The 15,144-nt window shown below is 53.0% G+C and overlaps 5 protein-coding genes across 5 annotated transcripts; 1 reads left to right on the plus strand and 4 right to left on the minus strand.

Moving 5' to 3' along the window:
- Positions 1-230: 230 nt before the first annotated feature.
- Positions 231-7,555, plus strand: N7473_006342 (putative SNF2 family helicase; the record flags this gene model as incomplete). Its single annotated transcript, XM_057152282.1, has 5 exons — positions 231-615; positions 828-966; positions 1,026-1,790; positions 1,848-7,136; positions 7,228-7,555. The coding sequence occupies 5 exons, from the start codon at positions 231-233 to the stop codon at positions 7,553-7,555; spliced, it is 6,906 nt and encodes a 2,301-aa protein (XP_057010087.1).
- A 1,511-nt stretch (positions 7,556-9,066) lies between these two features.
- Positions 9,067-10,072, minus strand: N7473_006343 (complex I 24 kDa subunit family protein; the record flags this gene model as incomplete). Its single annotated transcript, XM_057152283.1, has 3 exons — positions 9,067-9,453; positions 9,539-9,829; positions 9,962-10,072. 3 exons carry the CDS (start codon positions 10,070-10,072, stop codon positions 9,067-9,069), a joined length of 789 nt encoding a protein of 262 aa, XP_057010088.1.
- A 417-nt stretch (positions 10,073-10,489) lies between these two features.
- N7473_006344 (uncharacterized protein) lies at positions 10,490-10,846 on the minus strand (the record flags this gene model as incomplete). Its single annotated transcript, XM_057152284.1, has 1 exon — positions 10,490-10,846. One exon carries the CDS (start codon positions 10,844-10,846, stop codon positions 10,490-10,492), a length of 357 nt encoding a protein of 118 aa, XP_057010089.1.
- Positions 10,847-11,629: 783 nt separating this feature from the next.
- Positions 11,630-12,700, minus strand: aah1 (adenosine deaminase; the record flags this gene model as incomplete). The annotated part of the gene is made up of 1 exon (XM_057152285.1): positions 11,630-12,700. One exon carries the CDS (start codon positions 12,698-12,700, stop codon positions 11,630-11,632), a length of 1,071 nt encoding a protein of 356 aa, XP_057010090.1.
- A 914-nt stretch (positions 12,701-13,614) lies between these two features.
- N7473_006346 (L-threonylcarbamoyladenylate synthase) lies at positions 13,615-14,920 on the minus strand (the record flags this gene model as incomplete). The annotated part of the gene is made up of 2 exons (XM_057152286.1): positions 13,615-14,403; positions 14,456-14,920. 2 exons carry the CDS (start codon positions 14,918-14,920, stop codon positions 13,615-13,617), a joined length of 1,254 nt encoding a protein of 417 aa, XP_057010091.1.
- Between the last annotated feature and the right edge of the window lie 224 nt (positions 14,921-15,144).

Below are 15,144 nucleotides of genomic sequence, written 5' to 3' on the forward strand. Positions count from 1 at the left end.
ACTTTCTTTCTTCCGTATTCCTCCGAACCAATTATCCCCACGAAAATATTCCGACGTTTCCCACGTGCTCTTGGCGCCAAGACTTCCGCTCTGCGATACACGTGACCATCCTTTGCCCTACCAGACTCAGAGTATTCAGCTGCTTTTCAAGTAAGTAAATGAAAAAAAATGAATACGAGATCTTGAGTCTCATCTGATGAAATAAACCCTGCTGACATGGATAGACCAAAATGTCCGACATTAACATGCCTGATATCAACATGCCTGTCACTGACACTGACGGTGCCCCTCCCCATGAGATGACTCTGGCGGAGGTTGATGAGGCTTCAGTTGTCGATGTCGGCTTGAATGAAACCCCGCAGGAAGATGAACCTGATGATATTCCTGAGCTTCCTGAAGTGCGTCGCGCCAAGGTCGATATCCAGGACCGTTATCTCGCCCTGCACTTGCCCCCCATGTACACACTCGAAGAGATCTTCAACGACCTCGCTGCCAAGGCCCTGTCCTTGGGCTTCGGTGACGTCGTGAAACGCGTCGGAGATCGACCCCTCAGAATCGCTACCGTCTGCTCTGGTACTGAAAGTCCTATTCTTGCAATGGAGATGTTCCTGAAAGGTGAGTTGGTTGTTTATTGTTCGCTCCTATATGCTTACCCCGGATTCAATGCGGGTCCTCACGCGTCGCGCGGGGCTTGGCGGGTCCGCCCAAATTCCGGAACATCGACCTGCTTGCCTAATTCGGCCGGCCACATGGTTCTCCGCTTTTCTCCGCTTTCCTCCCCCTGCACTCGCCATTTTTGGACATCGCTGACCAAGATTTCAACACAGGACTGAGCGCAGACCAGAGAATCAGATTCTCACACGTCTTCAGTTGTGAGATTGTTCCGTTCAAACAAGCATACATTGAACGGAACTTCCAGCCCCCCATTTTGTTCCGTGATCTGCTGGAACTCGGAAAAGACCAGGCGTAAGTTTTCATTCCATCCATTCTCTCTTCTCAAAGCGGTAACTAACCATCTGCAACAGCCGAACGGCCTATGGGTCACTGGAATCAGTCCCCGGTGACCTCGACATCCTAATCGCTGGGACCGCTTGCGTCGATTTTTCATCGATGAACAACAAGCGGAAGCTGCTGAGTGAAGAAGGCGAGTCAAGCAGCACCTTCAACGCCCTGCTTCGGTACGCACGAAAGTACCGTCCCCGATTGGTTGTCATGGAGAACGTCAGCAAAGCTCCCTGGGAGAATTTTATCGAAGTTTGGGCTGAGATCGACTATCACGCTGCCCACGTGAATCTCGACTCAAAACACTATTATATCCCTCAGACCCGTACGAGAGGATATTTGATCGCGATCGACAAGCACCGTCTGGATGGCGCGTCCACCGGTGGGGCAACTGATATCAGCTTGGATGAGCTTGGTTCTTCGTTTAAGAACCTCATGAAAAAATTCGCTCGCCAGGCCAGTTCGCCCGCCGGTATGTTCCTACTGCCCGAGAATGATCGTCGCCTTGAGCAGATCCACAAGGATCTTGCCACCCGTCTTGAAGCCAACTCAAGTCGGCCCGAGGTCAGCTGGGACAGATACCAGATTCGGCACGCGGAATTCCGCGTCCAGGCGGAGATCGGTGATCAACGGCCCATTAGTAGATCCCAGGCAGGGATTTTGGGAGTACAACCGCCAGATTTTTATTGGCGCTCTTGGTTCAACTCACAAGTCGAACGCGTGTGGGAAACCGTCGATATGAAGTTTCTTGAATGCATCACGCGGGGCATCGACTTCAACCATAAAGAGTAAGTGATCTGAATCTTTGCTAGAATTGACCGATAACTGACATTAATCTGAAATAGGCGCTGGATCGATCTATCCCAGGGTGTAGATCGCGGTAACGAAAGTTCCGGCTCATCCGGGGTCGTTGGCTGCCTCACGCCATGTGGCATGCCGTTTGTGACTTCGCGAGGTGGTCCGTTGTCTGGTCTAGAGGCGCTTTCCCTTCAGGGACTTCCGCTAGACCGGATCATCCTCACCAGCGAGTCGCAGAGAGACCTGCAAGACCTGGCCGGCAACGCAATGACATCGACCGCAGTCTGTGCGACGATGATTACCGCCCTCATCCTAGGGAATGGCTTGTTGGAGGAAGGTACAGCCCGCTTGAACGAGGCACATGTCCTTGCCGAGGAAAATTCGGCCCAGTTTGCAGCCGTGGAGGAGGATGGCAACATCCTTGTCCCGATCGACATTGAGGACTCGCCCAAGTCCTTCAACCCACATGACCGGCTTTTGCAGGAAGGGGCTAGTAGTGCCCAGTACTGCATCTGCGAAGGCCAGTCTGTGGTCAAGCAAAACCTTGTCGAGTGCAATCTGTGTGGGCATCGTGCGTGCAGTTCCTGCGCTGGTAACCCGACACACGCCTATCGATCCCTGGCGGATCCCAATTTCCAGCGAGGTTCACCTCTGGACTTCATCGCTTTCCTCAAGGGTGTTCTGCCCATGAGACTCATGCTGTCCGGTCTGTCGGTATCAGACTTTGACAATTTGTTCGCCAGCTTCCCAGCTGACCACTCACCAACGCCTCAGTCCCCCCAAGATTCCCCGATATCCGTTCATGATGAGACTGAAGGGAACCTGAGTGCTGCGGCGGTGGGAAGTGATGGCTCGTATGCTGGCAGTCCAGGTGGCGATAACACCACCACCGCTCAGATCGGCGCAGACCTCGCCCGACAGGACCTCGTTGAGGCCGTCCGGTCTGCACTCGCCGAAGATGTCCGTTTCTACGACATCGAGCGGTCCGACATCTGGACCGTCATCTACGAAGGCGACCACTCCAGCATGCAGTTGCAGATTCGCCCTGATGGAATCCAGTGGCTGTACTTCGCGAGAGCTCCACGACGTTCTCCGGCACAGTGCCTCGTGAGAGAGATTTTCGCTAAACCGATTGCCCGCCTGACCCCGACTTCGGGCACCCTCCTACATGGTTCGTGGGAAATTGCTGCTCCCTTGAGTACGCGGATCTCGTTACAGTTCTCCGGTATTGGAGAACAAGTTCTGGCGTACCAAGCAGCAATCGGCATTCTCAAATGGCCGATCCCCAACATGCAGGTGTGGTCCCAGGTCCAGGTTAGTGGCGACGATTGTGATGTGGACAACCTTGACGCAGATGTTCGTGGTGTGTACACCCACCTCCCAGACTGTGGAACGGCGCTTGCGTCGTTGTACAAGAAGGAGGTCCCCGCGAACGGCCGAACCGTCTACCTCTTCCTCGACCCTGCTAAGATTGGCCTCCCTGAACAAGACTCGTGCGTATTTTCGTTCGAGCACAGCCGTCTCAGCGGGTACTCGAGGCGCATCACCATCGCCGAACTATCCCACCAATGGCGAGCAACGGATGTTACAGAGACGCCGAAAAAGGTCAATGCCTTCCACCCACGCTGGTATCAAGCCCCAGCTGCGATAACCCTGCAGCCCTTCGCGGCTGCCCCAACCGTCTATCGCAGTCTGCAGCCTGGCTATACCGTGCGCGTCGGGGGCAACGACTGCCACCAATCGTACACTTCGCTGGTCTCACTTGAAGCGCCAGCAAAGTGTCTCAATCTCTCACAGGCACTGTTGCCTACACTTGCACCACCAACATCCTCTGCTTCTTGGCAAGCAGTGGCTCTCGAGAAGTCGTCATCTGAAATGCGGGACGTCGCTTGGGCGGTTCAGAAAATCGCCAGCCGAACGGAGTTCCCGGAATGGAACATGATCACCGTCGGCGTAGAACGCGCAAGCGACGACGACACGTTCTGTCACATTTGCGACCCTCCAGTACCTGGTATTGTCTGGGGCCGCGATAAGGAGGGACGTGTCATCCCGTATGAGGATCCGCGAGGCGCAGCAACTTACGAGCGCGCCGCCAAATCCAAGCCAGCCCCATTCGTTCTCTTGCGACGAGTTGATGACGCCGGAAACGCCGCATTGCGTTTCGCTTTGAACATCCAGTCACTGGCACACCAAGCCTATGGCCGGCTTGTTAACCGCGTCAATCACTCTAGAATTGAGTTCCAATGGCGGCTGCTCGGCAATACGAACGACTGGGGAAGAACCAGTCACCCGAGATTCACTTTGCTTGACAACCTGCAAGATGACGCCTATCACCAGCCACCGAATTTCAAGCTAGCGCTACGGCCGGAACAGCTTCGATCTCTGACCTGGATGGTTAATCAGGAGGCCGAAACAATTTCGCCGTTTGTGGAGGAGGAGACGGAAGAGGCGCTTTTGCCTTTGATGTCATGGCGAGCCGAGGTCAAAGTCACCATGCCCAGAGTGGTGCGAGGCGGCGTCCTGTGTGACGAAGTTGGGTATGGCAAAACGGCAATCATCCTTGGATTGATTGACGCCCAATATCAACAGGACTGCAACCGTCTGCAGCAAACCCCTCAAGTACCTGGGCAGATTGCGATCAAGGCCACCCTCCTCGTGGTCCCACACAATGTTTTCAAACAGTGGGCCGAGGAAATTCAGAAGTTCCTTGCAAGCAGGTATAAACTCCTGCGCATCTCAAATGCCAAGGCGCTCAGCAAGATTTCGGTGAAGCAAATGCGCGAAGCAGATATCATCCTTATTCCATGGTCATTGTACAACAGTCCGGCCTACTACCAGATCATGCGGTACTTTACTGGCGCCCCCAAAGTACCTCAGAAGGCAGGCCGAAGCTTTGACAGTTGGTTTAAGGATGCCAATAAATCTCTTCGCCAGGTGGTGCAAGTGTTGCAGGAAGAGGGACCCGAAGGGTTTTTGAAGGATGTATGGGCTCGGCGGTCGGAGTTGCATCGGACACAGGCAAACTCAACATATGTGCCTTCTCGTCGTCTGCGTGGTGCTGTCTTTGTTGCTGCTCAGGCAAAGGCACGCGCTGCCACCGAGAATGGTACTTCTGAGATTGACGCTTTTGGTCAGTCTCCAGAGTTTTCCAACGCCTCTGTCAGCGAAACTCCGGGCCGTGTTGGCCCTTGCCCATCTCCTGGAAACCCTTCGGCTGGTCCCTCCCTGCAAAACGCCGAGGATGTCAGTTCTCTAGCAGGCTCGCCTGCCCAGCAAGCAGTCGCTCCGGATGATGATTCATCTGATGAAAGCGACAATAATCCAAACTTGCCAGCGGAAGAGGAAGATAACGACACCGAAAAGCTGGCTCGCAAGAAAGCCAAGGGTGCTCGTTCCTCAGAACCCCGCGACAAAAAGAAGGGGACTTGGGATGACCGAAAGGCGTTCAATATCCCAGCTCCGTCGGGCAAGCGCGATGCCTCGCTGGAGAACATGACATACCTCCCACTACACGCTTACAGCTTCAACCGCATAGTGGTTGATGAGTACACCTACACCCGCGAAGAGCGAAACCTAGCCATCCTCTCGCTCATCTCCCGTTCCAAATGGATTCTCTCAGGTACCCCCGCGCTGGACGAGTTCGCCGACGTCAAGGATATCGCACGTCACCTGGGCATCCACCTGGGTATTGACAATGACGGCGATATTCCGACTTCCAACATGCGACTGAAGGGAGCTCGTCGAAACCAGACCGCGTTGGAAGCCTTTGAGATGCACCAACCCCCTCGCAGCATGTCCTGGTATGACAATCGCCGGACCCATGCGCAGTCCTTCCTGGATCGCTTCGCTCGTCAGAACAGAGTGGACATCAGCAAGTTGCCCATGAAATCTCACCTCGTCGTGTCTGATCTCTTCCCCAAGGAGGAGACAATTTACCAGGCACTTTACTCGCGACTTGTCGCAGACGAGGGTCGAGTCCGCAAGATCACCGGGTCGGATCCCAACGCCTTGAACACGACGCTAAACGTGTTCCTGACAAAGTCCCAGTCAGCCGCCGAAGCCCTCCTGAGATGCGCCACGACGGCAGGGATGATCCGGTATCCCTGGAACGTCGAAAACTGTCAAAAACGCATCGACGTTCGGCAAAAGCTGTTCGATGAGCGCTGGCTTAAGCTGAGACCATTGTTGCAAATGGCGTACCTGGCGCTGGAGCTCGCAGAGCGAAGCGACAAGACTTGGGAGACCCTGCTGGATGACGAGGACTGCGAGTACGAGTGCAGCCATATGCACTTCGTGGACAGAGTGGGAGATGGTGAGACCTCACCAATGGTTCGAGCTCTCCTGGTGGAAATCTGGGATAGAGCCGACCAGTGGTCTCAGGGTGTTATTTACGACAGGCTCAAGGAGAATGTGGAAGAGAGATTCCACAGGGCCAGACCGACCAAGGCCCAGGAGACCCAGTTGAAGAAGGTATATACCGATGAATCCGCCGAATCACAGTCATCTTCGGATAACACAGAGTCCGGCAAGAAGAAGAAGGCCCCCACAACGCGCAAGTTCACCTTTCTCTCTGATGAGGATGAGGGCTACCAGGCCAAGCTCAGAGTCTGGAAGTCCGAAGCCGTTCTGGAGAAGGGCCTCGTCTGCGAAATTTTCAAGATGATCGAACAGGTCGTCGAATGCAGACGAGAAATCCGGTTCTTCACCGTCATGCAGAGCCTGCAAACAGAGCAGTCTTACAGCTGCGACAAGTGCCTAGATTCGGTGGATTCTATGGGTAGAGACGGCTTGACAGTCGTTCGCACCTGCGGACACCGTCTCTGCCAGGACTGCATGACGCCGTTGAATGAACTGGCAGACAAGGAACCTGTCTGCGTGGTGGACCAATGCCTCGCCTCTGCTTGCATTTCAAAGCAAGTCAGTGGGCGATCCGTGGAGGATACCAGTGCTGTCCAACAGAGCAGTAAGCTCGACAGCATGGTCGACATCATCAAGAACATCCCAGCTGGCGAGAAGGCTTTGCTGTTTATTCAGTTCGAAGATGCCATAACCTACGCCTCCCGTGCCCTCGATGCTGCGGGCATTCAGCACTGTGTGGCCAAGTCCGGAAAGGCGACGGCCATCACAGACTTTGTTAGTCAAAAGGCAAAGTCCCTGCCGCAGCAGCACGAGGAGAGCACGGCGACGGTCGAAGGGGGAGAACTGAACCTGGATGACCAGGAGAATGGCGGTCAAAAAAAGAGGAAGAGAGCTAGCAACTTGACCGAGGAGGAGAAGGAATTCCCTCCGCCGAAGGTCCTCATCTTGCAACTCGGCAGTGTCATGGCAGCAGGACTGTAAGTATACCCCCAATCCCCCTGAATCTCCGATTCACCTCTCTTATACATCACTTTTCATCGTTATTTGACACTAACTTCTGATCAATAGCAACCTGCAACTGGCCAACCATATCCTCTTCCTCTCGCCCCTCCTGGCATCCAGTCAGCAAGACTACTCGTCCAGCATGACCCAGGCAATCGGCCGATGCCGCCGGTTCGGACAACCCAAAACCGTCCACATTTACCACCTCCTGACGCGCAGAACCGCGGACGTCAATGTCCTGCAAGAAAGAACCGGTACCGTCGTCGTCCAACGCGGCACCGAAGTTCTGCAAGTCCCACCCTCCGAAATCCAGCCATCCGACGAGCACTGCGAAGGCAACACTCTTGTGTTCGCCTCAATCCAAATGCCCAGCCCAACCGAAGACGAGTCGTAGTTCGGGGAACAAATCCCAGTCGGTCCGATCAGCTTCGCGCCTCACCCCGAAGCTGCCGACAACCCCGACTACTGACAGCTTGCCGATCGTCAATTCCGCAGGGTGGTACGTACCCATTGTACCACTTTGCTGGACGGTAGCAGTCGTCTTTCGAACTTGGTGGATGGCAACGCAGTTTGCTCTGACAATTTCAACGTGACTGTGATGGAAGTTGGTGGAGCCGGAGTGTTGGTATAGATATGAACCGTTCTGCGGCTAGCTGACCCTGTGAGTCAAGGGATGATGATGTTGACTTTGGTATTTCTTCCGCGGAGGACTCTGCTGACTCGGGTGAGGGACGGGTGATTCGCTAAGTATATACCGGTATTTCTTCAACTGACTACAGTCTTCTTTCTCCATTGGTCGAGCTTTGTCTAGGTGTACTCTTGCTGGGCGTGTGGGAGGTTTATATCCTCGGTGGGCTGTTCGGTGCCTGGTCTTTTCCGTGGGGCTTCTTTGAGTCGTTTCGCCGTTTCTGCGGTTTAGAGCTTAGGGTGAGCTAAGCTTTGCGTGTGCTGGGGTTTCCTTCCTGGTGTCCTGCCTTGCCTAGTTTCTGGGTGGTTAGGGCTTTTCTGGCGTGTTGGACTTTCTTCACGTCCTGCATTTGTGGAGCGTTCCGGTCTTTGAGCGGTCCTAGGCTTTCTGATACCCTGGAGTTTCTGGCGTTCTGGTTTCTTCCTGGTTTTCAGGATGTTGAGCGCTTCCTTTTTGGCGGTTTTTTTTCTGCTTTTTTTCTGCTTTTTTTCCTTGCATGTTTTATGTCGGTTCTCTTGCCTCGTTTTCCACTTGCTCTTGTTGGAGTCTTTGAACTTCATTTTGAGGCGTTTTTCATAAGAGACGACATACTGACTGACCATTTCCATGCCGTTGAGTATCCCTACTCCGGCACCAAGAGATTTAATGAAAATTAAAATCTCTTCAAGCAATTAATACATTTCAGGAATCGTAGTGTAGGTATAGTAATCACAGTCTATAGTAGGAGGGCGTAATGGCTACGGTGATAGTAGACACAGACTACCTAAGAGTTCAATGGCCTATCAGTAAAAGTTCGGTTTAAAAGTTAAACTTGGAAGAAAAACAAATCGCATAGCATTGTGGAAAAAATCGAATAACATTGAAGAAAATCGCATAGCATTGGCGCCGATAACTAGTGACTCGGCTGGATATTCTTGCAATCCAGAGGCCACGTACTGTACATGGTAGACAAAATCAAACAAACGAGACGCGCTCCGGGGGTGAGAGATGATCATGCAGGGTGTGGAGGGAAAGGGCGTCGGGTAAGTCTAATATCTTTTTTGTTTCGCCCTGCTCCTGTAGCTCTACTCTACTCAATAGATATGAGTAGTAAAAGCGGGTAAGCAGCAAACAGCGATGGGGCTTGTTACCGGAAGCCCCGCCATTATAAAGAAGAAAAACAAATCATCTTGAAAAGTTGACATTCACTGGGAAATAATTCCTTCGTTTCTGCCCGCTTATTGCTTGGCCTCGCCGTCAAGCGCACCGTCCTTGCGCATCAGCTGCTCGGGACTCCACTCCGGCACTTCGCGGAGGTTGGTCAGACCAGCGCTGTTCTCGCAGGTGCTGCGTCCGCTCAGAGGGCCGGGAGTGGGTGCCTGGGCACCGGTGGTGGCCGACTCCTTGAGCGCGGTGAGGAGGGTCTTGATGGACTCGGGGGTCAGGTCCTCGTAGTAGTCGTCGTTAATCTGGACCATGGGGGCGTTGACACAGGCACCCAGGCACTCAACCTCGATGTAGGTGAAAAGGCCGTCCTCAGTGGTGTGGCCGGGGGTGATGCCGAGGTGCTCGTTGATGGCCTTGACGATCGCGTCGGAGCCGCAGCCGCCGAGCTGGCAGGGGGTCTGGATAGAGAAGGTTAGGGTCATTTGCATGTTTATAGATGCAAATTTCGCGAGGAACGCGAGACATCACCGGGAGCTTGCTTACGGTAGTGCAGATCTGGACAAAGTACTTGCCGACGGGCTCGCGGTTGTACATGGTGTAGAAGGTTGCGACTTCGTAAACGCGCATGGGGGGCATCTCCAGCATGCGGGCGACCTCGTTCATGACGCTGATGCTGGTGAAACCGTGCTGGCGCTGACCAAGGTCCAACAGGGGCATGACGGCGGCCTTCTTGTACTGGGGAGGGTAACGCTTGAGGATCTCATCGACGACCTTGAGGTTCTGCTCGGAGAACTTGAACGGGAGGGTCGGGTTGTTGTTAGGCTTGTTGCGGTGCTAATTGGCGAGGAGAAGGAATTGTTAGCGCAATTGATCTCATTGCTATCCTCCGACCGTCCCGGCCTTGCGCGGTTGGGTTCTTGAGGTTCTTGAGGTGTGTGGTTTGTGCCCTGGAATGAGGATGCGTACCACCATGAGCGAATCGCTCAGCCGTTGCGGGGCGGCGGAGAAGGATCTGTATTGAGGAGTTGAGATAGGGCGCAACAGCCGGCTGACCCGAGGAAGGAGTTTGGAGGCCATGACGTGGAGGTGAGAGGAGTCAATGGGGGTGAAGGGCGATGAAGCTGAACTTGGCGTTGAACTTGGAGGAGAAGAAGAGTCGAAGTTGGCCGAGAGACTCTGCGGGTCAGCAGCCAATCAGCGTGGGCAGATTACTCCCGCTTTCCACCTCCAGAACAACTTCATCTTTCATACACAAGAGTAACCATTGCAATTATTCAAGAATTGATTGATCTACGATTTCATTGATTACGGTTGCATTGAATGATACTAACAATATTGACAAACCAATCTCACAAAAGATACAATTTCCACCCTACGGACAATACGCAGTCAGCAACGAGCTTCCGAACTATCCAGCATCATGACATGCCAACAACATCCACACATACCAAACCCTACAGACAATACAGCATCACCCCTCCAACCCCGTTCTTTCTAAACATCCTCCATCCGATAAACCTCATACGCAACCTCCTCATACGGATGCGCCTTCACCAACTCCCTCACCGCATCCACCATAACCTCCCGACCCAAACACATAATCTCAACCTTAACCTCCTCACACTGCTCCACCACACCCACAGCTCCAATCGCCGGATTCGCACCCTCGTTCGGTAAGAATTGGCCCTGTCCGCGCGTCTGGAAACAGCATTTGGTGTACTTGCCGCCGGGGAAGGTGCCTGCGCCCGTGGCGAAGATGGCTTCTTTGCAGGGTTCGAGGTTGGAGGGGGGAACGAAGAAGATTAGCTTGTAGCGGTCCAGGGGTGTGGTGGTGGAAGCAGAAGTGGACATTTTGTAGGTTGATTGGATTGACAAGGGATAGTTGGAGTGGCCTTGAGTTGCGAGTGATGGGATTCTGGGGAGAGATGTAGCTGTAGTAGCTCTGGATGATGCAGAGCGGGTTTGATATGTTCGGTGTAGAGGCTGGAGCAGGAGTGTAGGTCTGGTCAATGAGGGTATCCGGGTAGTGTAGAGGATGCGGGACATGAAGAGTGAGTGTAGTTGAACTTAGAGTGTTGTATTGTTAGTCTCGTCAGCTTGTCAACTTGTCAAGCTGCAGGTGCCATACTGATGAGGGGGTTGGTGGCCAAATTTATCAGGCAGAAACTAACATTGGATGGTTGGATTGCCTTTTTCATAAGGCAGAAATTGATATTCTACATTCAATGTTCTACTCTAGTAGTTCCAGGCTCAAATATCGTGGACATTCAATAAATACTTCTGATATTCAGTATTGAGCTTTATATTTTCTCGGATACGAAGTGCTCTCGACCTCAATGCAGTCATTATCTAGGGTTCACCCCATGAATGAACAGGTTACGGAGGAATGAGCTCAGGAAGCTAAGCTTAAGTCAACCTCGACCTTAATTCAACCTCCAATGGAATCTAGACATTTCCAGTGTAAATATTCAAAAAATCATTGCTCATTCATATATGTCCCCTATACAAAGTATATGCCAAACGTTGAAAAACAAACCATATACATCCAAATGTGGAAAATGTTGAATCATCACAGGGTATCATCATCATGCACCATCCTCAATCCTCCATTCATATACACCGTCTCATCTCACCTTATACACCCACCTCCACCATATGCTTCTTAACATGCCCCTCAATCAACACCAACAACTCGGCCTTCCTCTCATCCGGAATCCAACTCTCCTGCACACTATTCTCCGCAATAATCCTCCACTCCATCACACTCAACTGATGCGCCTCCTGCACAGCACAGTAGTTATCCAAAATATACCCGCCAAAATACGCCGGATCATCACTATTAATCGAGAACTTCACGCCCGCCTCCAGGAATTTCCGCACAGGAACATGTTCCACGCTAGGCACACAGCGCAGTCGCACATTCGACAAGGGACAAACAGTCAACAAAATCCCCTCGTTCGCAACGCGCTTCATCAACTCCGGATCCTCGATAAGTCGGATTCCGTGATCGATCCGTGTCGCACCGAGTTCCAGCGCGGTACTGATATACGTCGGATCACCTTCTTCGCCCGCATGAGCGGTAAGCGGAATCCCCTTCGCGGATGCAGAAGCGTATATCTCCCGGAACATATCCTTCGGCGGACCAACCTCGGACGAAGACCAACCGAGTCCATGAACAAGCTCAGACTCGAAATGCTCATGCGACAGGAACTCCTCATACACCTCCTGCGCGGACGAAACAGGTAAATGCCGCACAAAACACATAATTAACCTCGTACTCAGACCCAACTCGATCTCTGCGCGCTTACAACCAGCCGCGAACCCGTCCACGACGGTTTTATAGGACACGCCCCGGCTCAGATGCACCTGGGGATCGAAAAAGACTTCAGCGTGGTGGACGCCGTCGGCGTGCGCCTTTTGGAAGTATGACCAGGCCAGGTCGGAGAAGTCTGCTTCCGTGCGGAGAACGGCCATGCCTTCGAAGTAGAAGGCTAGGAAGTCATCTAGCGAGGTGAAGTGTTCGTAGCGGGTTGTTAGCGCGGCGATGGAGGCGTAGGCTGGGTTTTCGGTTGGTGAGGGGAGGGTGATGCCGTTGCGGGCGGCCAGGTGGAAGATTAGTTCGGGGTCGAGGCAGCCTTCTAGGTGGACGTGGTGCTCGCACTTGGGGAGACCGTGGATGAAGTCGTGGAGAGGGGATTTGCACATATTGACGGGAAGATATGGCTAATAATATCGACAGGCAATGTCTCGAGAGGAGGATTCTTTTTTTTCTCCTTCAAAGAAGCTGGGATTCTAAGTGGGCATCAGAGCCATATATACGACGAATAATTGACCCACCGAGGCTTAACAGTTAAGACTTTTTACTTTCCTTTCTTTTTTTCTTTCCCCGCCTGTGACTGGTTCCTGGTTGTATCTCTGGGTTTACCCAAATCGAGCGGGGACAGTGGCTCTGATTTCTTCATTGTTCGGATTAGACTAACTACATTGGGAGGGTAACAACCAGACTTGAAATTCTTAAGCTGACGAAAAAGAAAGCGATAAAAAGAGAGCGGGTCCACTCGAGTCCACACTGCCGTAGTCACGGGGCTTATCGAGCGGGTGAATCGAGTCAACTCGGGCGTGATAAGATGAGAATTATAAACTTGGATCGGAGGTCTCCGAGTAGTTGTTTTTAGTATATTTCATAAATTGATAATTGTAGATTCACAAGTCTAAAAAAGGAGAAGATTAATCTCATTTCTATTACACGAATCATTGAGCATATGTATGTAGACTTAACACCCGTTATCACTGTACTCATTCTACTCTCACAAAGAACCAAAGACCAAGATACCCCTATGCAATATGGCAAGTCCAAGGGAAACATGATATTTACATACTAGTCCCCAATGCATGTCAGATCCTAAATCCAAAGGACACTACTACAGTCAGGAAATGATGCATATGTCTCTTCCTTCCCCTCCCTCCAAACTCTATCCCCAATACCCCGCAATTTAACACCAAGGAAATATATACAGACGTAATGAAGTCATGTATCATTTAAATTAAGAAAACATCGCATAGAAACAAAATCAAACCAAGAAATGCGATTATAAGCTCTAAACAAATATAAACACAAACTACACCTTCATCTCCGCCCCAGCAGCCTTCCTTAACCGATTCATCACCGCAGCCGCCAAATCCCCATCTCGATCCGAAATCCCCTCCACATAAATAACATCCACATCCAATTCATCCAACGCCCGCAGCGCAGCAAACAATCCATGCGCAATAGCACCTGTCTCAGACCCTAAATGATAATCATAAGCGGTCTTGGTCCGACTACTCGGACTCCCCGTTTCCTGCACGGGAACGGGGAAACTATGTAGACCCTCGATCGCGGATGAAACAGGCCGCAGCGAGGAGATTAGTGTATCGGTGGTTGCGAGTCCAAGACCCTGGGGCCAATTGCGCGTGCGGATAATGCCGATGTTGTGTGCGCCGATTGCGCTGTCGGAGAGATCCTTCTGGACGTGTCGTTTCACGCCGGCGAAATGCGAGTTTGCTTCGAAGAGGACGACTCGTGCTTTGGGCGAGTAGTGGCGGTATTTCATTCCGGGGGCGCGGGGAATTTCTTTCACATCTAGTGTGCCGTCGTTGTATGCGACGATGACGTCCTGCCAGCCGGGGCAGGTGCGGATTTCTTCGATGCCGATACCGCCGGGGCGGAGGATGGCGGGTGGGTGGCAGAGGCCGTCGACGACGGTACTTTCTACGCCGACGCCGGATGGCCCGCCGTCGAGGATGAGCTCGATGCGGCCGTGGAGGTCGTGGTAGACGTGTTGCGCGGTGGTGGGGGGAGGGTTTGGTCGAGGCGTTAGCTGAAGGCGCGGCGAGCGGACGGTCTGTCGCGTGGATGAGGAGACGGGCTAGTGCTGATGAGGGCATGCGCACGCCAAAGGTTGTCAGGTTGGAGGTTACTTCGGGGGCGAGTTCGGATCCTGATGGGTTGGGCAGGATAACTGTCAATGGGCCGGGCCAGAAACGGTCCAGGAGTGGTTGGTAGATTTCTGGGATGTTGATGTGCGGGGTCTTGGTCGAGTCGGGGCTTCTGGGGGTTTGCGGCGTGGGATTCAATAGGCGGTTTAGCATCTCGATAGAATCGACGTGCACGATGAGCGGGTTATCTGAGGGTCTTTGCTTTGCGCGGTAGATGCCCTGTACTGAGGCGCTTCGCGTGGCATCCGCGCCCAGACCGTAGACTGTCTCCGTGGGGAAGGCGACGGGGATATCGCTGGTGCGGAGGATCTGAGCAGCTTCCTCGATAGCCTTTGATTCAGGCGTTTGAAGCTTTTTCTCATCGGCCCACCATTCAGCTAGAGAGCGGGACCCGGGGCCCTCGCTGAGGCGCTGTACAGAGACGACCCGCGTCTCGGGGGCCGCCATAGTGGTGATAGAGGTGGTGGTGAAGAAGCGGGCGAGACGGCGCTGACCGGTGCCGGCGAGGAATCGGGAGAACAGCAGCTTGATGAACAAGCGGATGTCAGGAGGTAATCTTTAAAATCGACACGACAATAGTATCAATGACGCAGGGCTCGTCGCACACGCAATCAGGCCCAGCGAGGAGGGGCGGAAAATGCACGGGCAGGGCCCGAGTCACTCAGCAATGG

Source organism: Penicillium subrubescens, assembly GCF_028828155.1.
Source record: "Penicillium subrubescens strain IBT 31985 chromosome Unknown utg000004l_segment0_segment0, whole genome shotgun sequence".
Lineage (NCBI taxonomy): Eukaryota > Fungi > Ascomycota > Eurotiomycetes > Eurotiales > Aspergillaceae > Penicillium > Penicillium subrubescens.